Raw genomic sequence first — 25,981 nt, forward strand, 5'->3', positions numbered from 1 at the left:
TTAGTTCCTTGGACTCTTTTTATTAAAAATATATATGCTGAGCACCCACTATGTGCTAGACACAGTTGGAGACAGTGGGAATATAACAGTTAATAAACCAGATGAGATCCCAACCCACACAGTTTATATTCAAGCAAGATATAATCAATAAATACTAAGATATTTCCAGATACACACACCATGGGTCAATGATAATCCCTTGGAACTATCTATGTGACACTATTTTGTACAGAGACATTTTGATAGGAAGCATATCTGTTTTGACTCCGAGCCAGACTGGTTTATTTAATAAAACAAAACTGCTTCCCTATCTGGACTCAGGGTCCTGACCCCTAATTGTTACTATGTATCTCAGTCACTTGCTATTTTTCATAAGCCTCTGGTCTATCCATATTTTTGGGATTGATGGGTTTGCCTCCATATGTTGCTCCCTAATTCCTAGAGGCCAAGGACAGAAAAACTCTGTATTTGGCTTCCTTTCCTGGTCCTAACAGAACTCTCATATGATGTTGGTCTCAAATATCCAGCATTGCAGTTAGCTATAACACTCAAGGTTGTTAGTTAATAGTCAATAGTTAGCTATAGAACTCAAGGTTGACCTAAAATTCATCCTTTTAAACAAAAATGACAAAATGGGGGTAAGGTGTATTTGGTACAGTCAGAAATAAATATTTCAAATAGCCTATAATTCACACAAAACCTAACTTGGAAAATACAAGTGCTTTGATCCATTAATCAAAAAAGGCTTCATGTAAAACTTGCATCAGAAGATGCCCATTAGTTATTGAGGATGGTGGGAAAGAGATTATACATAAGTATTGTGGGGGACTATCTTGTGTTTCATTTTTAAAAAGTTCAGTTTAATTTTTTAATGTAATTACTAAGGAATACAGAGCAATTCCACAGAAAAAGATGGCAACCAGAATGATATTCCACCAGTCAGATGTTGAAGGTTCTTTCAACTCTGAAATTTCTTTGTCAGCAAAAACTATTTATTGGGTCAATTTCCTTAGGTGAGCCTTGTTCACATTCAGTATCAAAACCAATGTTGACAATTATTATTTTGGTTTCAATTTCCTTTTTGCATCTTTATGTTTCTTCCGGCAATCCTAGAAAATCAAAATCAAAAGCCTTTGTTAACAGTAAACGCAAATTGTTTTCAAGGTGTTCAGTAGAACTATAAAGTAAAATTTAGGATATTCTCATTTTCAGGGCTGTGGAAACCCATTTTGGAAGTGCTTACTTGGAATGAATAGGGAATATTCAAACACTCGGCTTTAAGTATTTATAATAGAAGCTACAATCTGGTTTTTAAAAATCTCGATTTGTTACTTAATGAACCTGGCTGGACTCTGGGACCAGTCACTGAATTGAGCCAGTCCTTCAGTCTCCTCATCTTCACCACGGGTTGAATTAAACAACCTCTAAGTTCCCTTCCAGCACTATAAATTCTGAGAGTTTAAATCATGTTCTCAGTTGTCATCCTTTCTGTCTAAATTTTCATCCCTTATTCCTATTACTCTAACACCATATCTATTTTAGAAAACAATCAGTATGGAGAAACAATTACTAACCATACGCAGGTTGGTTGTTCTGGCCTCCCAAGAACTCCTGCTGATATTACCTCCCACTCCTCTCCAGAATAAGTCAGAACCTGCCGGGGAAAACAAGAAAGATAAATCACTACTAAAATGGACGATATTCTAATGCTTAAATGATCAAAGTCTCCATTTCTAGTTTAGACCATCCCCCTGCATTTCTATTAATTTTCAAAAATAAATATTTTTCTTTGCAAATGAAAAATGTAGAATTGCTAGAATTTTACTGTTCTATATCATTTAGTATTACATAACTTGTTATTTGTGCTAGGCTTTAAGAAATGAGGAGTTCACCAACAGCCTCAGAGTTTTCACATGGACTTTTAAGGTACAAAAAACTTAAGGGTGTTGTATGTCTAGCTCCTAAGCAAGTTCCTGGAACAAAACAAACCCTTGTTGATGATAAAGAACGAGCAAGAAGTGTGGTGACTAAGGAGCTCTCAGTCCTCGAGAACTTTACTAGCCAACATGTGTCAGTCTGTCCACAAGGGGTTAAACCACATGACACTGCAAAGAGTCAGAATTTCTGAATGTGAGTTACTGTATCAACATGTACCATAAGAGCTGTACTATATTACCTGTTTTATACCATTTAATGTAAAAATGTACTTACCATGAAGTCTTTCATCATTCTTAGAGAAAAAGAAAAATCTAGTGGTTTCTTTCTCAGGTAATGATGCTTCCCTAGAGAAAGAGAGAAAGAGAGAAAGAAACAAACAGATATTGGTTTAATTTCAATATTTCAGAAGAAATATTTACATTGAAAATATAAACGAACTATTCCTTAAATATATCTGGTTTGTGTTTTATTCATCTTGCCCTGAGTTAACATAACTCTACCCTCTCTCCATTCAACATTCTTCTCTTCTATCTGAAGTTTTCATAATGAAGAACTGTTGAGTACAAACTCTTGTCTTCTCCATGCTGGCTGCTGATGGTCTCATCTGCCCATCTGCCAGTGCTCCCCTTGGGGAAGCCCCCAGCCAACTGCAGCATCCTGTATCCAGCCCAGCAACCTATCAGCTTCAATCCTGGTGCACCTCCTACCTCCCACCCGATGGTGCCCAAATCTCAAGGAAAAAGAAACGTGTTCACTATGATTAGAAAAACGCTACAGAAACTCTCTAAAGGAGCTGAGAAAAGAAAATTAAGTTGTCTTGTGAAGAGAAGCCTAGGTACTTCTAAAAAACTTCTAAAGCATGTCTAACTCACATTTTATAAATTACGAAATACACCTGCACAAAAATAAATTGCTTACCCATGGCTGGGCTTTCTGTGATCTGTTTCTTTTGTAGTGTCTTCCTCTTCTGAACTGCTGTCTTGGAAATGAAGGTCTCCCTGCCAGACAATCTTCCCAGGTTTCACTGCTTCTACTCTATAAGCCTCTATATTGTTATGACAATAGAAGATAATAGTATTGTAAATGTACAAACTAGTATTTCTGAAAACACTCATTTGATTACTTTAACCATACACACATCTCTAAATTTCACTTATGTTAATCATTAATTTGAAACAAATATCATCTTTCTAGGTTTTCAAATATTGAGATAAGCTACTATCTTAATTTTGGCATTGCTAGAGTGAACTGATAAAGAAATAGTAATATTTAAAAAGATATAAAAACTAAATATTTATAAATAAGCAATACGATTTAAAAAAAAGAACATAAATTTAACCATGGCATCTGTGCTATCACGAGAAGCCTAAAACATAACACGATGTAGTTAAACCATGTTTCCCTCCTGCTTATTTACATGTGACAAGGGGAACATAACTTTACATTTCAATTCCCAAAACCTCTTTCTAGAACTGCTGAAAAATCTACTGCCATAAGATCTGGACAATCACTTCACAAGTCTCCAAAATTTCCCAAGTACTTAAAATGACTACATCATTGTACCTCCTTCTGGAGTACCACAGAGCTGGCATTTGATATTTATCTACTGAACACATGAATACTATTTTAACTGCTGATCTTTAAGGTAGAATCATTGTAGTTAGATGTGTATGTATTCTTCTGTATGGATATATCTTGCTTTTATAGTGAAATTCCAGAAAACTGCACATGTATCTTGAATATTGGGTGAGGAACAGCCTTCTAAAAAACAGGTGTTTTTAACCTGTGACCTATGTTGGCCCTCAGAAGTAAATGTCCTGAAACGGAATTCAAAATTATAGATACCGGGTTTATACTTTTTTCTAGGTTCTGGCAAATCTTTATGGATAACCTTTGAAATAACCAATGACATGACATACTTGTAAAACCAAGAAGGTTACCTATTTTTTCTTTTCTCTTATCATACATAGCAGTAGTTTTCCATAAGTCGTGGCATCTCCAACTGCATTTAAGATACAAAGCTATTTAAATATATGAATTATTATACTTCTTCATGACTGCTTTTACTTAGCAGAAGGTTTTTTTTTTGGTAGTTGGCCAGTACAGGATACAAACTCTTGACCTTGGTTGTTACAAGGTGGCAGTCTAACCAACTGAGCTAACTGTTATTTAACAGAAGGGATACTGTACATTATTCTCTGGCTCCCCTTCACATGGCAGCTAGCTAGAACTTTGCTCCCTTAAATGCAAAAATAGTTTCTTTCACAGCCTCAGTCACAGCATGTTTGTGGTCATGTAACACTGAATCTCATACAGTTTCTCTAGGTGGAAGAAATAATTCTTTATTCAACTAATATTAAGTCTGTTATACTTTCCCCTACCAGTTAGCTGCCAAAAAATAAAAATAAAAATAATAAATCTGCTATACTTAATGCAGACTCAATCAAGTTCAAGCTGCCTGAAATGAAAAAGTGTGGGAAAAAGAAAAGTACCTTCCTTTATATCTTTGGTGTCTGAATCAAAAAAAGAGAATGTGAACCCGCTGGGCTGCTCTGCCCCACTTGTCACAGCAGCAAGGTTGTGGATTTCCTCAGGTTTCTTTCTACCACAGTCCTCATTCCAGGGCGTGTCTTCTTCCTTTTCACTGATATCTTTCGTAGTTTGGAATATTTCTTTCAAATCCGTAGCAATGTTATAATACATTTCTTTAGATACCTCAGGTAGCTTCTCAGCTTCCTCCCTTTTCTTCTTTCGTTTTGCTTTACTGCAGTGACATATAGAAATAATATGCATCACAAAGAAACAAGTTATGGAAAATTTCCAGAAACCAGGAAAACACCTTGGTTAACTTTAATTCCATTCTTTCAACAAACAAGAAGATCCACATATAAAACTCTAATAAAATAGGAATCTTGACTAATAAGACTTTTTTTTTTTACACAAAACTTTCTCAAATAGCTGCAATTATTAAAGATTAATCATATTCTCCTATGTCTTATGTTCTGAACTATTTTATTTATATGTACTTATGGGGTAGAGTTGACTATCAGTATTTATGTACAGTATGTGATGATCAAATCAATATTATTAGTGTGTTCATCATTACAAATCATAATTACTTTTTGTGTCCCTTACCCAATTGTTTTTCTTTTTTTGTTTTATGGTCTTTCTTTCTTAGCTTCTTAGCTCCCACTTATGAGTGAGGACAAGTGGTATTTCTCTTTCCGTGCTTGGCTTATTTCACTTAACACAATTTTCTCCAAGCTCAACCATGTTGCTGTGGATGGCAGAATTTCATTCTTTTTTATGGCTGAGTAGTATTTAATTGTGTAGATATACCAAATTTTCCTTATCCAGTCCTCCGATGATGGACATTTAGGTTGGTTCCATGTCTTGGCTATTGTAAATAGAGCTGCAATGAACATGGAGTGCAGGTATCCCTTCAACATGTTGATTTCCATTCGTTTGGGTATATACCCAGAAGTGGGATTGCTGGATCTTACAGTAGTTCTATCTGTACTTGTTTAGGAAACCTCCATACTGTTTTCTATAATGGTTGTACTAATTTACAGCCCCACCAACAGTGCAGAAGAGTTCTGAACAACATTTCAGAAATTACATCTAAGCTATTAAGCTATGATAAGGAAGTCACTTAGCCTCACTGGGCCTCAGTTCCCTCATCTGCAAAATGAACATATTAAACCAGATGACTTCCAAGATCACTTTAACTTCTAAAATTGTGTGAATTTTACCAAATTGATGTAAAAGAAATTAACTATAATTCAGTTTTAGAAATGGGATTATAAATACGCTAGGTCTAGATTCTTTTGGAATGAAATTTTTATGTTACTGTATTTAGGAATGAATATGATTTTCTCATAGATCTTAGACAAAAAGTTATATGGCAGTTTCCAATATTGAGTTTTTAGCTAATTAAAGATTAAAATCCTTTTTCTTATTAGTGCTCATTCCATATTTAACATGTGTAGGACCAAGTCAAAGTTCTTAATGTATTACCTAAAATAATAAGTGAAACCATCTCAGAGAACGACCTTCTTAATACTTCACTACATAAACAAACCTGGTTAGGTTTCAAGACAGAAATGCCTCCTATGAAATCAGGCTCTGTAAAGTTAGTGTCATATAGACAGTTCCAAGCGATTATCATTGAACCACCATGTGGTGGCTTTACTGGTCCAAAAACTCTCTCATACTTCTTTCTTCAAGAGGTGGAAGCTAATTCCCTCATCTCGAGTGTGGGCTGGCCTTAATGACCTTTGTTAATGAACAGAATAAGGCTGATGTGGAGATATGTGACTTCTCTCAGAAGGGTCATAGCAAAAGTCTGAAAACCCTTGATGAAACTGTTATTAGAAACCACATGGTCTTTGAGGAGGTTGCAGGTAAAGGTTTGCAGATAAGTAAGATAAATGCTGTTGGAAACTTGAGGAAAGACATTTGTGGAGAAACTGATGAAATCAGAATAAAGTTTGTGTTTAATTAAGAGTAAGGTACCAATGTTAATCTTTTAGCTTGCTAGGAGGTGGAGAAAGTTTAGCAACACTGTCACCTGTAGTAATGTGGAAAATGGAAAACAGAAAATGTGCCTAGTTAACTGGATGATCTAGCTAAGGAGGTGAACAACTGAGGCCTCCTGCTAACAGCCTTGTAAGTGAGCCACCTTAGAAGTAAATCATGTAGGCCCAGTTCGGCCTCTGGAGACTGAAACCCCAGGCAGCATCTGACTGCACCTTCACAAGACACCACCTAGTGAACTCCTCCTGAATCCTTGACCCACAGCAACTCTGAGATGGTAAATGTCTGTGGTTTTAAGACACTAAGTTTTGAGTAATTTCCCATGCAGCAGTAGGCAACTATTACATCCTATATATAAATAAAAACAAATCTGCTGGCCAATTAACTCAGTTGGTTAGAGAATGGTTCTAATAAACCAAGGTCCAGGGATCAATTCTTGTACTTACCAGGTGCCAAAAACCAAAACAAATTACAAACCTGATATATTTTACAAATATCCCCCACTTACGGGGTTCAATTTGGATTATCTGAAGTAACATACAGAAATTCTACATTGGATGGAATATTAATATTCCTTCTACTTTGGTCTCACATGTGATTCTTTCTAAAAGAAATCTTTAATTTTGGAACAATTTTAGATTTACAGGAAGTTGCAAAGATAGTAGAGTTCCCAAATAACCTTCACCTAGTTTTCCCTAATGTAAGTGTTTTATGTGACTATGGTACAACTGTCAAAACTAAAAGATTAACACTGGTTCATTACTATTAACTAAACTCAGACTTTACTCTGATTTCACCACTTTCTACACAAATATGTTTTTTGTTTCAGGATCCAATTCAGGATACCACAGTGCTTTCAGTGATTTTACGTGCTTCTAACAGTAGGAAAATGAGAGGTTTAAACGAGGTAGTTACTGGTTGTTCCATATATTTGCCATATTTATCAAATTGACCGCATATCTATAGGAAATGGATGCTCCTACTATATCAAAGTTGTGTAGATGGTTGAATAGTTTCCCCCAAAAGATATGTCCATGTCCTATTTCATGAAACCTGTGAACATTACCTTATTTAAACAAAGGGTTTTATGGAGTAATTAAGGATACTGAGATGAAGTGATCATTCAGGATTAACCAAGTGGACCCACAATATAATCATAAGTTTCCTTATAAGAGGCACAAAATGGGACCATACAGAAAAGAGCAGGAGTCTATGTGAAGACAGAGGCAGAGATGTGGTGATGTGGCTTCCAGCCAAGGAACACCAACTAGTGGCAGTTACCAAGAGCTAAGAGAAAGGTAATAAAATGGATTTGTTCCTAGGAACACAGGAAATGAGATGAATTCACATGATCCTACTGCTAAAAGAAGTAGCTCAACAATACCTTTCTTTTGGCTTGTCATCTTTTTTTCTTTCATAAGTGGCATGGTCATTCCTTGTTGGGTCATAATGTATGATGTCTCTGTAAAAAAAAAAAGAAGGATTGGAAGAGAAATCAGGACACTAATTCAAAAAATTAATAGCAAATTATAACTCAACACTAGGAAGATTCTAATTTGGGGGCAAGATGATGCTAAATAATATCAAAGAGAATTAGATTCTTGTTAGAAATAATAAACTACCTACTTTTGAGTTTCTCTGGATCTCTTAACTTCTAAACATAATAAAATATGTACAGATAAAATGATGTACTACCTGGGATTCGCATAAAGTAATTCATTGGGTAAAGCAGGGGCTTGATAGAGGTATAGAAGAGACCATACCAACCAGTTGACCAAAAAAAAAAAAAAAAAAAAAAAAAGATAAAAGGTAGAGAATAAAAAACTGGTCATGTGTTAGTGACTGTAGAAGCGGGTGATGGTATACAGGAGCTTCATTAAACTAATGTTTCTAAATTATATATGTTTGAAATGTTCCATAATAGTTATATATTTATATAGCTTAATAGTTTACAATTAATATTTACACTTTTCTACTTGTGCCCTAATGGAAGCAATGCTGTCATGACATGTATGTATATAAATACAGAAGTAATTTAGGATTAGTTTCTTGAAGTGAATCACTGAGTCAAAAGTAAGTGTATTTTTAAGGGTCTGATATATATTGCCAACTGCTCTCCCAGGATATTAAAAATGGCCTACTTTTAAACTGAGTTCAAAAAGTCATTTATGGCAAAGGAAAATACAATAGAATGGGATGGAACATAAAACATACTTAAATTTCTTAGTAGCTAATGATGCTTTGCTTGTAGAATTGCTTAAGCTGATGTGTAAAACACTTTGCACAACATTCAGGGCTTTCTTTTTTTCTGCAACAAGCTCTTCTTCCTCAGCAGTTTTCTCTTCATTTACCTCTTTGAGGGAAAAGAATAATTAGTAATCTCTTGGCAAACACAGCTTGAGAAATCTCCATCATCCAATATCCACCAAACACCCAAACATGTGCAAAGTCCATCAAGATAGGAAGAAGTAAAGTTTAACTTTATTACACTAACCTCCTTCATGCCACGGCAAACTTAGAAATCTCTTATAAACAAATTTTTAAGGTAAAGATCGACAAATGTAATACACCAAGAATCTAATTATAAAATTAAAGCAATTACAAACACTTCGATTTATTAACATTCTAAAAATATAATCTAAATTACGTGTAAATCTAAAAATGATAAAGACAGTGAATGATGGCAATTTTACTGAATGTTAATATGACATATTACTAAATAGCTGCTTCAGTCTTTGATTCAGTAACAAGTATTTGATTTAGTAATAAGTACTGCAGGAAGAAAACCATACGCCCTAGATAAACTAGGCATCATGGAACTTTATAAGCTGCTATCCTCAACTACTAGAAACAGACAAATATCAGAGAATAAAGTTAAAGAGCTAGCTTGGATTACTGAAATACAAAAGAAGTCTAAGCCTTTAGGGCCGTTTCAAATTACTGCAGGCTATAAACAACCAACTAAAGAAACTAGAATAAAATACTGATTTAAGTTCTCTATAGAGGCACCAAAAGTTTACAAGGGCTCAAAGCCAGTCAAGATTGTGTTCAAGTGGATCAAGAAATGCTTTATAAACCAGATGGTGCAGAGGTAGGAAAGACAAAGTGGATCCTCAGAGGGGAAAAGAGCATGCTAGGCACAGAAACAAAATGAACACATACATTAAAGTAATAAAGCACAAAGAGTTTACATCACCTTAGGTTGAAACATATGAAACTGGCTAATATTCAACAATTTTTGACTTCCCAAAACAGCATTTTAATTTTAAGTTAACAGTAACAATTAGTAAAGTAGAATGTAACTCTGGAAAGAGCTCAAGGTGATGCAGGCTGGCTGTGCTGCTTACTTGCAGGATAGACCAAAAATTGTGCCTTGAAAGTTGGAAAAGAAACAAAAGGTAGAGGTGCTATGTCTGACGTCCCTAAGAATTCAAGTGACATCAACACAGAGAGAAAGAAGGGTCCTGAGGAGCTGGTTTAAAGAGAGAAAGAGTTCAATTTTGGACTTGCTGCGTTTTTTTTTTTTTAAAGATGACCGGTAAGGGGATCTTAACCCTTGACTTGGTGTTGTCAGCACCACGCTCTCCCAAGTGAGCCACAGGCCGGCCCTCTTGCTGAGTTTTAACACAGCAGGAAAGCCTGTGGGAAATATCCTGCAAACATGGGAAGTACCCATGAACCAGTGAAGGCTAAAGTCACAGGGGCTTAGAGAACCTTGGGAAGAGCCTACACTTGGAGGCAAAGGAACTAGGAATAAGGAAGAAAACAAGGAAGTTTTGATGCAGTGGAAACAATGAGAAGAGAACATTTCGAGAAGGGATGGTCAAAAGTGACAATCAATATAGGTCTGTTAAAGAAGTACTGCTCAAAAATATGACACTGCACTTGGAGAACAAGTAGTTCACAGCTTTGAGGGAACACATACCCGATGAGTTATAAGAAAACAGACAAAAGTGGCAGAGAGAAGTAACCTCTATATGTAGCTTCTAAATGTAGGATATTCCCAAGATTCTGTCCATTCTTGTGTTTTCAACACGGAATTTTGAGCGAGAAGATATGAAGTCAAGTGTCAGCTCTGAAACATAAGTTGGTGTGGACCTTGGAGAACTTACTTTGGTTTCCTGAAATGTACAATATTGATAATAACCACCTCAAAGAAATGAGAGGATCAAATCAGAGACTGTAGTCAATAAAAGGTCAGCTACTACTAAATTAGATGTTATTTACTTTCTCATTTCATATTTAGAACAGGAAGAGAGATAAAGGTTGAAAACTGGCAGGGTTGGAGGAATGGCTTTTTTGGGACCCCTGAGACCTATGTCTGTAGAAAGAGGAAGAAGCTAGAAGAAAGGGGAAGGATGAAAATGCAAGTGAGAAAGAGGGTAGGAGTAAGTATGAATGGTGTGGGTTAAGATGGTAGTTACCTTGGGAAAGAGAGAAAAACAAAAGGACAGAGAAGTCCTGAGACTGAAAAAGGGAACCAGGGAGCACATTCAAGTTGGCCCCATAGGAGCTAAGGTCTTTTGAACAGGATAAGAGCAGAATTAGGATGCTTCTGATAACATCATTGTCTCAGATATATCCAATAAGGATGAATTCAAGTAGAATGGGATTCAATGATACACAGCTTTTAAAAGAAATCTGCACCCAACATGCACATTGAAGAAGGTGAACACCCTTCCTTTTAGAGAGCCAAGCACGATTTAACTGTCTTCGTGGCCTCAACCAGAACCTGCCCATCTACCCAAACGGTCTCCTAGGTAAGGAGGGACCTTGTCGTCTTCTCATGCCCTGGATGGGATGGAGAAAAATGACACCTTTGGTGGACTATCTATTCCTGTCCTTTCTGACAGCTGCAAGTAATTAAATTTTTCTAAATAAATTAATATGTACAAAAAAAACTTAAATACTAAGTTAACTAAACATTTGATTACAAATCCAATTCAATGTCTTGGGGTGCAGTGTTTCTTCACGTGTTAAACAAAGGAGGTGCACTAGGTAATTTCTCAGGGTCCCCCGGCTCTGACATCAGGATTTTTTGGACAATGAAGCATTTACCTTCTTGTTCTTCTTCGCTGTCACTTTCTAGAAATCGAGAGTCCATGCGGAATCTGTCATCAGTGCCAAAGTGTAACTGTAAATCCATGAGCTACATGAGCAAAACATGCACATAATTAATAGCCACATTCCTAAGAAATTGATTCTAAAGAAGACTCTCCAGGTGCACCTCCCCACACCCTGAAATTCACTACATTTAACATGTCTGCATAACCTCACCTACCTACGTACCAATCAGAGGATCACAAAGGATTCACTCCCCAAACACCCAATGCTGGAATGTGGGTCAAGGTCTGCCTGCATTTACCTGGATTTAAGGACTATATCGAAAAACAGGGATGTGGCAAGTTTTATTATTTTCAGTCTTCACTAACCTTCTGTCCAGCTCTGCCCTCAAACTGAGGTTTAATTTTGAACCTGTTACTGTCATCATCGGAATCAGATGCCTCATCATCACTGCTGTCAAACAGCTTCCCAGAAGCTCCACCCATGGACTCCTGTTACAGAGAGGAAGAGTACACAAAACCGTTTGTTAATAAGCAAAGCAATCAGCATTTCCTTCATGATGTAATCTTCTCCCTCACATTTAAAAAACCAACCACCCTGATGCATCTACCAGGAACGAGTGGAAGGCATGGGACAGATGCAAACTCCTGACTCAGTGATATCTAACTAGCCTCTCAGGCCATTAATCCAGAGGCTCCCCAAGGCAGTCTGGATTTGGGGGGGCAGTTATTACATGTAAGAACATTTTCTGCAGTGTTTCACTGATACTGATGTCACTTCACATCAGAGATGAGATAGAAAATGTAGGTTAACGTGGGAGAAAACAACCCCGGTAGTCTCAGTGTGTGGTGGCCTGGGAAGCCCTCCCAGGAGGATTTTATGTTGAGACTGGCACTATGTGGAGGTCTTGGTATACAGTAGACAGAAATGGATCTGCAAAAGTAGATGGATGCCCACAGAGATGTCCTTACTTTCCCCAGTTCCTCTCCTGGATGGCTCTGCTCCTGAGTGGATGTCTCCTCTGCTTCACTTTCACTGTCGGAACTGAAGACAATGTGTGTTGGCTTGTCCTCTGTACGACCATCCTAGGGAGGCCATCAAAAGCATCATCTCTTAAGACAAAAACCCAACCTCACAATGAAAATGTCCAAGCCCCTCATCTCCTTCCCCTGCCCAGTCTACTTCCCTCCTTCTTCTGGATCTAGTAAATGCCATTGTCGTCCCCTCACTTGCCCAAGACAGAAACTCATGACTCCTCTCTCTCCATATCCATTGGTCTTCAAACCCTATCAATTTGACATTGCTGGAATCTTGAAGTCTCTTCCCACTGTCGCTGCCTTAGCTTGGACTCTCAACCTCCCACAGGCTCTCCCTGGTTCCAGATTTGATCTATTCAATTATTTTCATCATGGCCTAAAGGCTCTCTCCCAAACAGAGATTGGCAAACTTTCCCTGTAAAGGGCCAGAGAATTAATATTTTAAGCTTTGTAGGCCACATGCGATCTGTCTTGTAATGAAAAACCACTGTTAGCTTGAAGGCCATGGCCTGGGTGGCCTGTGAGCTGTGGTATGCCAACTCCTGTTCCAAAATATATATAACTAATATTCATTCTCTTAATTAAAACTCTTCATTCTTTCCACAGCCTTAAGAATAAAGTCCAACCTCCGTAGTATCTTCACAATTCACCCCTACTTATCATTAGCTTCATTTCCTGCCACCTCTTACTCTATCAATTTTAACCACACTGACTGAAAATATTCACCTTTGTACAAACTGTTCCCTTTTCCTAGAACACTTTTCCTCTCCCATCCCACCCTTTCACCTCTGCCTGATCAGCTCCCAACTTACCCTTTCACACTACTCAGCTGTGGTTAAGGAAGCCTCCCGACTGGCTTGGTGTGTCTCCTGTGTGCTGTCGGGGCACACAGACACGCCCCTCTTGGCTTTGTGGAACTGAACTGTGACCATCTGCCCACCATGCCCTGAGCCAATAACCCCATGAGGACCATCATTCTCATTCTGTAAGTGTAGCATTTACTGTAAGGGCACACTTAGCAATTGTTGGAAGTAAGAAAAAGGCTCATTACAGTAAATCTTGGCAAAACTTGGCAAAATATAAATCACTTGTCAAGTGATTTATATGTAAATTCAGACACATTAGGATACATCACTTAACTATACTACTTACAGCATCCAAACGAAAGGAAATAAAGAAAAATTTAGATTAAAAATGTTTCCAGTAAAGAGTTTAATCTGACTTCCTTTGGGATATACTAAGTATTCATGAAGAGAAAAGCTTCAAACTCTCAGAGCTAAGAAGATAATCAGCTCTATGGAGGCACACCTAGCTTCACAGAAAGGAAGAGTTGGACTTTGAGTGTTTTTGTTAAATCCATAGATTGAAAATATACTCACCAAGTTTGCCAGAGCATTATGTACCAGCTTCTTCTGCACTTCCTTTGCTTTCTGCCTGGCCTCCAAAGCTGCCAAGCGCTTTTGGTTGTCTTCGGCATGCTTGTCCTTAGCATTCACATCTGACAAATTACTAACAGAAAGTGAGAAATCGGTTTTGCTTTCCTGGGTGTCCTTCCTGGAAGAGACCTTTGGGGATTTCCCAAGAGACATGAGGTTGCTTGAATCAGATCTCTCTTCCTCTGAAGCTGCTTCTGTCTTTGTGGTACTATGGCAATGGTCTTTGCCAAAGCCTATCTTGTCAGTCTTTGTACTAAGATTTAAGGATTTCTTACCTTTTAATGGCAACAGACTAGAAACAGGATTTCTTCTTCCCTTTTCTGAGGTGGTGCTAGGGGACACCACCTTACAATCCTGACTGTCAAAAGTGGATTGCCCTTTTAGAGCCTGAATGTGGTTTGGGCTGTTCATCTTCCTTGCACGTTGGCATGGAGTCAGTTCACTTGATGAGCCCTTTGCACACATGGACTTGTCTTCTATGGAAATGCTACTGGGATCCTCATGTTTCAAGGAATTCTGATTTCCATTAATATTGTTAGAGGCAACACTCTTTTTCAAGGATTTTTTCACAGATTCCTTTCCATAGAGACAGCCTACTCCCTTGAAAGCCTGGAATTTTGGCTTTATGTTGTTTTCCTTTTGCTTCTGTTTACTACAGGTGTTTTCTTTTTCCTCTAAAAGGGAAGCCACAATCTCCTCAGGACAAATGCCCTGCCAGCAGCTGCGGAGGCCACCAGGAGGCTGTGGGCCTTTGGAGGCTCTGTCAAACTTGCAGCGGGTGGTGGTTTCTGGGCTGCCACTCTCAGCATCTTCTTTTGGAACCCCCAGGTCACTGCCAGCCAAGCGTTCCAAATCAGCTAACGTGAGATTCACATGGACACAGTTTTTCATCATGGCATTATACTCATCTTCAGACTCTGCTAATTCTGATGCAGAATCTGCATCTTTACTGCTACTGGAGTCACACAGAGATTTACAATTAAGAGACTTCACTCCATGACTGAGGGCTGACTCTACATTTCTTTTCCTTCTTTGTATTTTAATACAATGAACAGAAAGCTCACAGTTTTCTCTATTTTTGAAAGACAGTTCTGTCTGTATAGATTTTCCCATTTGTGAAAATTCCATACTGTTTTTGACCTTACTGTTTTTTTTCATTGCAATGATTTCATCTGTATCTCCTGAGTCATATTCACAATCATTTCCCGTAATATCATCACCACTAACATGGCAAGAGACATTATTTTTGACACCTAAACCTGATAAAGAATAAAGTTTGTGAACATCTGATTTGAAATCATCCCTTACAACTTCAAAGGGATCACTGTCAGATTCATTTATTGAGGACCTCTGTAAGTTCTCCTCTTTTGCAATCAACACTCTTAATTCATCTTCTGAATCGCTATCATCATCAGACATGCTATTTCTCTTCCTGGCAGTTTCCAAACCAGAAGTCTGAAAAAGTACATTTTTAAGTTTTTGAGTATCAGAACCAGGTATAGGAGCTGATTTAGAAGTTGTAATGGAATTGCAAGGTGTTTTTTCTGTAGCTGGTTGCTGTGGTAAGTGTGGACTCTCCATTACCTGACTGGACCTTGGACTCACGGCCAGAGACCCAGCAGAACCCTCACCCTTCCGCACTCTCATCCTCTTCTTGGCAGGGCCGTAGAAGTCAGAGAAGTCTCCTCGCCGTTTCTTACTCATAGGGCCATTCCCTTCTTCTAATTCCCAAGTGAGGCTGGATATAGGAATGACATTTGTGAAATCCTCCCCTATCTTCTTTATGTTATGGCAGTATTTTGATGGATCATATTTTAATATGTTACACAAAGTCAAAGAACAAAACAAAAGCACTAAGTTTTAGTAAACCTTATCAATCTGTGAAACAAAAAGAATACTGTTTAATTTCCAGCAAGTCATTTACTTCTGCTTCCCTGTTTCCTATCAAACAAAATGAGAACTTTACTAGGTAACTTTCCAGGGTCTATGGAACCAAGCTTTCCGAGACATTTCTGGAGTTAAAACCAAGCACAACCACTATTAGTTGGCAGAAATTACTTAGACTGTACGTAGACTTTGTAGCAAACCTATTCAGATGACATTCACAGATTATATTACACAGACTCCTGGGCTGTTTGCTGTACCTCGCAGAGATCCATCCAGTGGCCTGACACTGTAATGGAGTACAGAGGGAACCTAAAAGGGCACGGCTAGACCCGTCGTGTCTTTCACTCTCAAGTTCTCCTGGCCATCTCTGTCTTCTCAATACAGACTCATCCCAACCTTGATCCTCCCAGTTCAACAACATCCACTTCACATGGACTCAAAATTGCTTTAAGCTATCACTCTTGAAAAGTCTCTTTGTTCATCTGGTAACTTAATTAATACATGGCAATTATAGGTGAGGTGTGCCACACAGTGCCTGCTGTCTCTTGGCTCCACTGTCCTTCAATCTTTCTCTTTGCTGTCAGTGGCTGCTACTGTGAGAGGCCAGAAGGTGGAGAGGAAGAAAGCAGCACTTCCCTGACTTTAGTGCCACTGGCAGGGAGGGCAGAAGTGGTAGGTATGGCCATTGCTACTGGAGACTCGATTCAGGTAGTGTCCTTGGTGGCACAGCAGCTGTGATCTCTGAGGTCACACCTTTTTATTTCTCTAGCCCTGGGGGCTGTAGCAGTTTGCTGCAGTTGTTAACCATCGAGCAACCTGAACACCAGTTTTTAGCTCCTCCAGCACTTTTTTACCAACTGCACGTATTACATTCCTTTTTTAAAATACCTGAACTGTTTTGGTTCCCTGACTGACTGATACACAGGGGTAAGAGCTAACGAATATACCAAGACATGCCATCTCCTCAGAAACCCATGGTACCAGGTCCTCAAGGTCTTAGATAATCTGAGCTCATCAAAAAGGCATCAGAATTTGCTCTTCCTGGGTTCCTTACTGTCTTTCCACCCACCATTCTCCTGTCTACATATTTTCACCTACTATTTTCCTCTTTCCAGGACTACTTCTATCACTTTCCTGTTAATATGAAACCTCCCTCAATTCTTATAAAGCGTTCTTTAATGATGGCCCTTGTTCTCTCACCTCTCTGTGAGCAATGGCTTTGATTACATGTGCGACAAGATGGAAAAATTAATAAACAAAACTGCTTCTTTGTCACTCATCATTCATATTAGTTAATGGTACAAAACCTTATTACATTCTTTCACTATTCTGTAATTGTTTCATACATGTAGATAAGTAGGACTTACTGTGCCTAGAAATTGGTAACATTCAAACTGTTAAACACCTAAAGATTTGCTGACAGAGGCAGTGAAATTCTAAGGGTATTTTGTAAGTATCCATCACTGTGGTAAATAACAATTACTATGAGAGGTCAATCACAAAGGATATTTTACGCTTCTGTTGATTTTTAAGGTGAAGAACAGGTAAGACTCTTCCGAATTTACTCACAACCCAATTCTAAAAGAAAAAAAGAATTTATTTATTACAGAAGTTACAAATGGAAAAGATTATAATAACAACATTACATAAATATAACTTCAAAAATTGAACTCACAGTAGGCTACGATTACTGCTGGATTTAGTTTTCTGACAATAAAATAAGAGTTCTCAAAGAAAAAAGTGTGAGAGGAAAGAAAAAAAAAGAAATTTGGAGCAGTTATCAATTCCACATGAACCATGTAGGATGCTACATTAAAAAACACCAGCCATTAAAAGGCAAACTTGCGACCTGCCTGTCCTCCTCACTACCTAAGTCCCCTGGGAGACTGCCTCTGCTTAGTCTTGACTTCTCTCTCTCTATAAAATGGTGAAGTGTACTTAACTAAGAGTTGTAAATGTATCTTGAAAATCATTAAGCACTATCTATGTTAACTGCTTCAAAGCAAGGGTAAAAAAGTCACTGGCTTTAGACATGACACCCTTGATGACATGGTCTCAGGAGTCAGCTCCTGGGCTGGCTCAGGCTCCCAAAGGAGACTCACCTTGTGCCCAGGCACTTCTGTCCCTGGCACAGCTTTCATATGGAAATCCACCCCTCCCATCCTTTCTAACAAGTTGGTGCTGCTTGTTGTTGATTTTTCTTTCTTTGCTTTTGCTTCTTCTCTCTCTTGGGCCAATCTGAATCAAAGAGGAAATGTAAATAAAAGAGTTAAAATAATCAATCATGTAAAATGGTTATTTCCTTTCAGATGACCCTAATTGAGCACTATAAACAACTTTATTGTATTAAAACCAAAAATGAAACTTTGTTAATAGCATAGTAGCTTATATTGTTTTCTGAGCATACCAGTGATACATTTTCATTGTAGAATAATTGAACAACACATACACATGAAGAAAAAAAAAATGTATTCCTTATCCCACAATCTGTGGTTAACATTTTGTCTACTTACCTCAGCTTAATTCTGTATGTAAATATATACATCTCAAAATGTAATCCGGACAATACTGTAAGAACAGTTGGATTCCCTTCTTTTTTCAACTTATCATTACACATTCCTTGAAAACATCACTATAATTCTTGTATAATATGCCATTACATAAATCTGGCATAATTTATTTACCAGTCCCCTACTGCATGCACCTGAGCAGCACAGGGCTGGGTGGCATCAAGAGGCTTCTTGTTCAGGGCTGTTATACCAGAGCATGCAGGTTTCTCTTCTCCTGACCCACCCACTCCACTCAGTCTCCCCAACTCCTAATGTCCACTCCTACACCTGTGCTCTGCTCTAGCTGATGTCCCAGGTCCACTTCATGGAATACCAAGACCACAGATCACAAGCTCTCTCAATTTTCCCCTCTGAACTTATGTATCCCCTCTCCCTTCAGTCTCCCTCATGAGGAAGAGGTATCTTTCAGAGCCCTATTTGTTAAATCTTGATTATTTCTATCCTCCTAATGAAGAGAATGCTATCTCAACCTTCCAATTCAAATCACCCCTACTTTATTCAGGTCTGGACAACTGCACTGACCAATACTTATGGGCCTCTTTGCCTCTAGTCTGTGTCCTTTATGTTCCACCTCTCAGAATGACCATCAGATTCATGGTCCTCAGGTACGGCCAGAGATACTCTACAACAGCAGCAGTGTGTGCACCCTGCTCATCATGGGGCCCAGAGCCTACACATAGTAGGCATTCAAGTGTTGCTCAGTGAAAGGTACAGGAATAATCTGTTCACAGTCAGAGGCCGTAAGCTGAAGAACAAAATCAAATTCTCACCTCCTGCACAAGACCAGTCCCCCCAAAACATGTCTCCAGTAGGGCAGTATGCCACTTCTTTTAAATGATATTTTTCCTTGAGACTTATTGTTGGTGGAGAACAATCTTTTCGACTTTCCTGCTTACTCCATCTGTATATTCTTAAAATGTTTCCTCTTTTCAAAGTTCCCAGGGCCGGCCTGTGGCTCACTCGGGAGAGTGCGGTGCTGATAACACCAAGGCCACAGTTTCGGATCCTATGTAGAGATGGCTGGTTAGCTCACTGGCTGAGCGTGGTGCTGACAACACCAAGCCAAGGGTTGAGATCCCTTTACCGGTCATCTTAAAACAAACAAACAACAACAACAACAAAAAAACAAAGTTCACAAACTAATCATTTCTCTCTGAAAATACCTTTAGGGTTTTATTTTTTCATTTTATATATTTAAAAAAATTTTATTTTTGGCTGATGAACAAGTCAATATATTTAAAAAGACTAAGATCATAGAAAATCAGAGAAAATATGTTCTCTGATCACAATAACAGAAGGAAATTTAGAAAATTCACAAATGAGTAGAAATTTAAACAACACTCTCCTAAACAAACAATGAGTAAAAAGAAAAATCACAGGGAAATTAGAGAATACTTTGAGATAAAAATCAAAGTGCAACATATCGAAATTTATAGGATGCAGGGCTCATGCAGTGCTTAGAGGAAAATTTATACTTGTAAACATCTATATTAGAAATAAGAAAAATCTCCAATCAGTAATGTGAACTTCTACCTTAAGAAAATAGAAAAAGAAGAGCAAACTACACCAAAAGCAAATATAAGTAGGAAATAACAAAGATTACAACAGAAATATATGAAATAAGGAATTAAAAAACAGTAGAGAAAAACAACAAAAACAAAAGTTGATTCCTTAAGATCAACAAAATTTGCAAACCTTTATCTAGATTGACCAAGAAAAAAGAGAGAAGATAAAAACTGCCAAAATTCGAAATAAAGGAGGGGCATTATCACATTGTTATTCTGGATTATTGTGGTGGTAAGATTTAGTTTCTTTCCCTTGGTTGTTTGCATTTTTGTTCTACCAATGAGTTTTGTTCTTTCTTGCATATTTGTGGTAGTGATTATTGTTTTTCAGATTCCAGATGCAGGACTCCCTTGAGTATTTCTGCATTTGGAAATCCACTGGTCGCGTAGTAGTAAACTCCTGCAGTTTTTATTTGCCTGGAAAATACACTATTTTCCCCTCATTTCTGAAGGATCGCCTTGCTGGGTATAGTATTCTTGGCTGGTGGTTCTTTTCCTTTAGTATCTTGAATATGTCACCCCATTTTCTTCTGCTCTGTAGAGTTTCTCTTGAGAAGTCTGCTGTTAGTCTGATAAGGACTCCCTTATAGGTGACTTGATGCTTATCTCTTGCTTAAAGATCCTCTTTGTCTTTTAGCTTTGCCAGTTTGACTATAATTTGTCTTGGAGAAAGATCTTTTTGGCTTGAATTTGTTTGGGGATCTTCGAGCCTCCTGCATCTGAAGGTCTGTGTCTTTCCCTATACCTGAGAAGTTTTGTTATTATTTTACTGAATACGTTTTCCATGCCTTTTCCTTTCTCCTCCCCTTCTGGAAAATCCAGAATGGATGGAACATGTTGAGGGTTTCTGTGCTTCAGGTTTTCTGGTAGCTCTCTTAGATTTTCTTAATTTTTAAAAATTCTTTTTTCCATTTTTTTGTCTGGGTTATTTTGAAAAGACTACATTCAAGATCAGAAATTCTTTCTTCTGCTTGTTCTAGCCTGCTGCTTAAGCTATCAGTAGTGTTTTTCATTTCATTGAGTGCATTCTTCAGTTTCATGAATTCTGCTACACTGTTTTTTTTAGGTATTAATTACTTTTTAATTTCCTCCTTCAGATTCTGAATTTTTTTTCTTCGTTTCATTATGTTCTCTAATTGAGTCTTCTCGTATCCAAGTGAGTTTCATTAAGACTGGTGCTCAGAATTCCTTTTCAGTCATTTCAAGGGTTTCCTGATCTACAAGGTCTGGTATATGAGAATTACTGTATTCCTTTGGTGGTGACATTTTTTCTCAGGTTTTCATATTTTCTAGTATCTCTATGTTGATGTATGGTCATCTGGTAGAGCAGCCGTTTCTAGCACTCTGGGGTGGGCTTTGGGGAGAGAGACGTCGTCTTCTTTTTCCAGTCTCTGCTGACGGCTTTCCTTGTGTCAATGCAGTCTAGAGTATAGTGCACTGCCTGCGTGGTGGCTGTGGCTACTGCTGCGGCACTGAGCCACTTTTGCGGCAGTCATGGCTGTGGTAAGCCACCTGCATGAAAATGGTGTTTTTGGCATGCTCTCTTATCTGTTTCCAGGCAGAGGGGTCTGCCCTCAGCTCCTGCCAACACCCTGGGCATTGCTGTTTTGCCTGTTTCTAGGCAGAGGGGGTAGTTGCCCTTGGCTCCTGCCTAAGACCCCGGGCATTGCTCTCTTGCCTCACCTTTAGGATTTTAAAAGCTCTAATGGTTATTACACTGTCTTGTTATTAAATCACTTACATAATTACTCTTCTGCCTCTCATAGAGGGGTCTACTATTACATCTTTGCATCACACCAGAATTAACAGTCAAAATCAACATAAGCAATTTAATAATGTCTAGTTAAATGTAAACATACATAACCCTACAATTCAGGAACTCCACTTTTTAACATGAACCTGGGAGAAAAACTTGCACATATGCAGAAAACATCCTCAAGGATCACTACGATCATGAAAAAGTGGAAGCAATGCAAATGTCCATAACTGGGCAGGGACCAACTACACTGTGGTATAGCCATTTTCTGAAACAATACGAACAGTCATTACAAAGAACAGGGATGATCCACAGCATCACAAAAGGTTGTGTTAAAAAAGAGAAAATGAGTACATATTCATACTTCTATAGCTTAATATATACTTATGTAATGCTCTGAATTATCTTTTTTGGAGGGGTCTGGGGTGAAAGTGAGTCAGAGTTGACAGGGATTTCAGCTCTACTTCTAATGTTTGAATTTGCTAAGAATGAAATATTACCTGATAATTTCAAATAAATTAAGTGAATATATAAAACCATTTACAATATAAAGATCAGGGTTTAAATCTATGTGGAGCAAATCTTACCTGTGCAAAAAGCTTTCTTTTGCTAGCTGAATTTGCAATGTTCCACCTTTCCATTTTGTTTTATTTAACACAGACATACCTACAAAGTAAAGAATTATTACTCAGGTACATGGCAATGCAAAATATATTTCAATATGTACTTTTTATAATTACTTAGTGTCTAGAAAAGTGGACTTGCTTATCACAAAAAGACAGAGAAAAGTAGAAGAAAGAAAATGAGACCTGGAGAGTCGTCTCATCTTGACCACTTATCAGAAGGGTCCTTACACTCTCCATTTCAGTGTTACTAGAAGACTGGAATGAGGCAAAATGTATAAACTGTAAAGTAAAATTTATTTGTAATTTGTTTATAAACTAATGTCAGGAACCTCTGGGTAATAACTGAGATTTATCTAATATTTCATTGTTATTTCCCATAACTATGAAACATTAATGTGATATTTTCAGCCTGAATCGGAGGACACTTTGGAATCCTGTAACATCTTACTTTTATTTATTACTTCACACTAATTATCACTGTATAACTTGCAAATGAATTAACTGCAAGTGAGTCAGCTGTGTTTGAATCGCTATGTCCTAGTAATTGATTTTTCTGAATATCTGCTGTCAGATTCCTTAACAATAAGCACTAACAAATAGAATTCTCTATGTGGTAGATACTACACCAAGTACAAGTATATTATTTAATCAAATCCTCACAGTAATATTCATTAGATAAGCAAACTGGAGCTTGGAAGTTCATTTTATTTTTGGTAGCTGGCCAGTACAGGGATCTGAACCCATGACATAGGTGTTATAAGGTGGCACTCTAACCAACTGAGTTAACCTGCCAGCCTTGAGAGCTTAGAAGTTTAAATAACTTGCCACAGGTCACACAGCCAAGCTGATGTATTCTTAATCACAACTTCATATCTGTCACATGTACTTCCTCACTAAATAATAGAACAAAGCAATCTTTTTGCAAATGAAATTATAAAACACTTATGCCCCTCTTCCTCTATTCGCATGTTCCCTTACTTACTTTTCAATGTTTTTTGCCTTTTGGGCCTTTACTAAGTTTATCAACAAGAGATTTTACAATTTAAAGGATATGGTTTTATAAAGTAGTATTCTAAACCTGCTGATGCCAAATGGGATGAACCTAAAAATGCTGAGTTGCAGGATACTGGCATTCTCTTGACCATGTTTGTCCCTCTGGATGACTTAAAAGTGGCTGTTGAAATTTAGAACCAAAGTTATTCCAAGTTACACAGTGACACCAACTGCCAAAAAGTACAGAAAATATAAGATCTTACATTTTTTCAGGTCTTCTTCTGCTACTCTGATGTTGATATATGCAAAGACTTTCTGTGGGTTTCCTAAGAAAAGAAAAATAAATTTATTTAAACTCTTATCCAGAAAACAATGTAAAAATAAGTTTCTAAATTTAAAAAATGAATTCTTGAAAACTTACTCTTTCAAAGAAAAATCGTTTTTATTTTTCACTGTGTACAAAGATTGCATTTTTCTAAGCATAATTATCAAAATATTTGAAAAGAAAAGGAATAAGAAAAAAATGTCAAGTGGTCATTTATGTTGCATGTTAGTGATATTCTACTTAACAGGACTAGTTAATGTTAGAATGTTGGCTGTGAAAATTGAAAGTTACGTTTCTGAAATCAGATGTTTTAGAATTTGGAATTCAGAAACTAATGCTGGTCAAGTTCCACATTTTACATAAAACCTCCAGGGCTTCATATACTACTTTCAGTGTTCAGAGCTAACAATCATTTCTGGAGTTGCTTTACTTTGAAATACCTCACCTGAGTTATGACTGCCTTTAACTATCCAGTGAAGGACTATACATTTACCTTGGTCATCATTCCGTGTGATGATCTCCACATCAGAAACGTCTCCAAATCTGCTGAACTGATTTTGCAGGTCTGTCTCACAAATGGCCTGACTAAGGCCACCCACAAAAAGGCGTTTCGTTTCTTTGATGGCTTTCATGAAGACTGGGCATATACCCGGTGTTGTTCTAGTGGGAAAAGTAACTTTCTGTATATAGAGAAGAGTGCTTTCCTTTAGTTCTTTTCAAATCTAACAAAACAAGTACTTCCTCTGAACCTTCTGTGCCAAACTGGTCTACTGCATTGCTTCCAAATTTTATCCCTGGAGATTCTGCTCAAATCCTATACACACATTCTCTGTGAATGCACTTGAACAGCACACCCCCTATCCTCAAACTCATACAGACGCAGGAACAGATGTTTTCCCTGTAAGTGACCACAGTATTATACTCTACTCCTCCTCATTTACTTACATTGTTAGCTATTTTGCATTAACTCATTCACACATTTCATTTTTTCACTTATTTACTGTATACGTCACAAGTGAAAAAAGACTATAACAACATTACATAAATATAGTTAAAAAATAAACTCACAGTGGGCTGTGATTATTGTTGACTTTAGTTTTCTGACAAAGAAATGAGTTCTCAAAGAGAAAAAGTGAGAGAGAAAAGGAAAAAGGAAAAAGATTCATTTATTTACTTTAACAAATGCTGACAGAAATAAGACGTGGCAGCTAATTCTCTGTAGGATAGAAAAACAAGTCTCCATCCCGAAGCTCCTCATAGTTTTAAGAGACGTAAACAAATACTGTAATTACAATACTATGTCACAATAAAAGTGACTGTAAGGTGATGTTAAGGCACCCAGAAAGAAACTGATGTTCTAGCTAACACAGCCTTGTATTTTTACTACGTGACTGCATTGTACAAAACAGTTTGCACGTATCCCATTTTTCAGACGAGCAGGAGAGTTAAGCCACTTTCCTAATGCCATACACGAAAAGAGTAGTAAAGCCAAGACTATCATCCAGGTCTACTTTCAGAAACCGGATTTCTTAATAGTATACTACGAAGGTTGTTGGATTAGCGGGGATTCAGGAAAACTTTTTGAGAGGCATTGTGGTTTAAGGCTCATCGTAAAATCTCGCATCTTGTTTAGCAGTCGGCAGGCGGTCAGCTCCCCCCCTGCCCTTCCCGAAGAGCTGGCAGACTCCTTCCAAGCGAGATCCCGAAACAGCGCCCAGAAGCCCAACACATGGCGTGTGTTCCGGGCCAGAACTACGCTCTCCCTCTTCCTGGTAGCCTCCGCCACCAACTTGCCCATCCAGGCCTTCTTCCTCCGAGAAGACCCAAAGAAGAGAAGGGAGAGGCGAGGCCGAACAGCCCCGTCACTTCCTACGCCCCAAACCCACTCCTCACCACGTCTTCTCCGAAAGCCAGTGCCGCGGCCGCCGCCCGAGACCTGCAGTCACAAGTCCCAGCAGGCGCCTTCTCGCCCCCTTCCTACCCGATTTCCAACCGGCCCCCTAAGGTTCCGTTACCACATTCAGTTCCCGTGTGTTATTTCGCTTCCCGTCCTCCTGGCTACCTCCGCCACCTTCTCCTCAACGACAGCAAAAGGGCTTACCCCCCAAACTCCCTAATTTCTACTGAAGAGACTCACCGTTGTGTGTTGTCGACTCCTGGACTAGGTCGGCGGAAGTGAGAGCGGAAGAAAAATAAAGAGGCGCCCTCCCTCCCGAGATTCCGGAACCTTCCCTGTCGTGACGTTCGC

At 38.2% G+C, this 25,981-nt stretch overlaps 1 protein-coding gene across 8 annotated transcripts; it reads right to left on the reverse strand.

Annotated features, from left to right (window-relative positions):
- On the reverse strand, positions 1–25,913 carry NOL8 (nucleolar protein 8). 8 transcript variants are annotated; one of them, XM_063099856.1, is made up of 17 exons: positions 25,835–25,913; positions 24,227–24,413; positions 23,672–23,734; positions 22,377–22,455; positions 18,001–18,136; positions 17,404–17,476; positions 13,955–15,828; positions 12,510–12,623; positions 11,907–12,029; positions 11,533–11,623; positions 8,689–8,827; positions 7,859–7,936; positions 4,431–4,702; positions 2,857–2,983; positions 2,212–2,282; positions 1,575–1,654; positions 1–1,109 (listed from the first exon to the last, which is right to left on the reverse strand). In XM_063099856.1, exons 2-17 carry the CDS (start codon positions 24,363–24,365, stop codon positions 1,059–1,061), a joined length of 3,510 nt encoding a protein of 1,169 aa, XP_062955926.1. In that variant the 5' UTR covers positions 24,366–24,413; positions 25,835–25,913; the 3' UTR covers positions 1–1,058. The 8 variants fall into 8 exon arrangements, with proteins under 8 accessions (XP_062955926.1, XP_062955928.1, XP_062955925.1 ...); XM_063099858.1 differs by having other exon boundaries at positions 24,227–24,393; positions 25,835–25,899; XM_063099855.1 differs by having other exon boundaries at positions 25,871–25,894.
- Between the last annotated feature and the right edge of the window lie 68 nt (positions 25,914–25,981).

The sequence above is a fragment of the Cynocephalus volans genome, chromosome 6, assembly GCF_027409185.1.
Source record: "Cynocephalus volans isolate mCynVol1 chromosome 6, mCynVol1.pri, whole genome shotgun sequence".
NCBI classification, from domain to species: domain Eukaryota; kingdom Metazoa; phylum Chordata; class Mammalia; order Dermoptera; family Cynocephalidae; genus Cynocephalus; species Cynocephalus volans.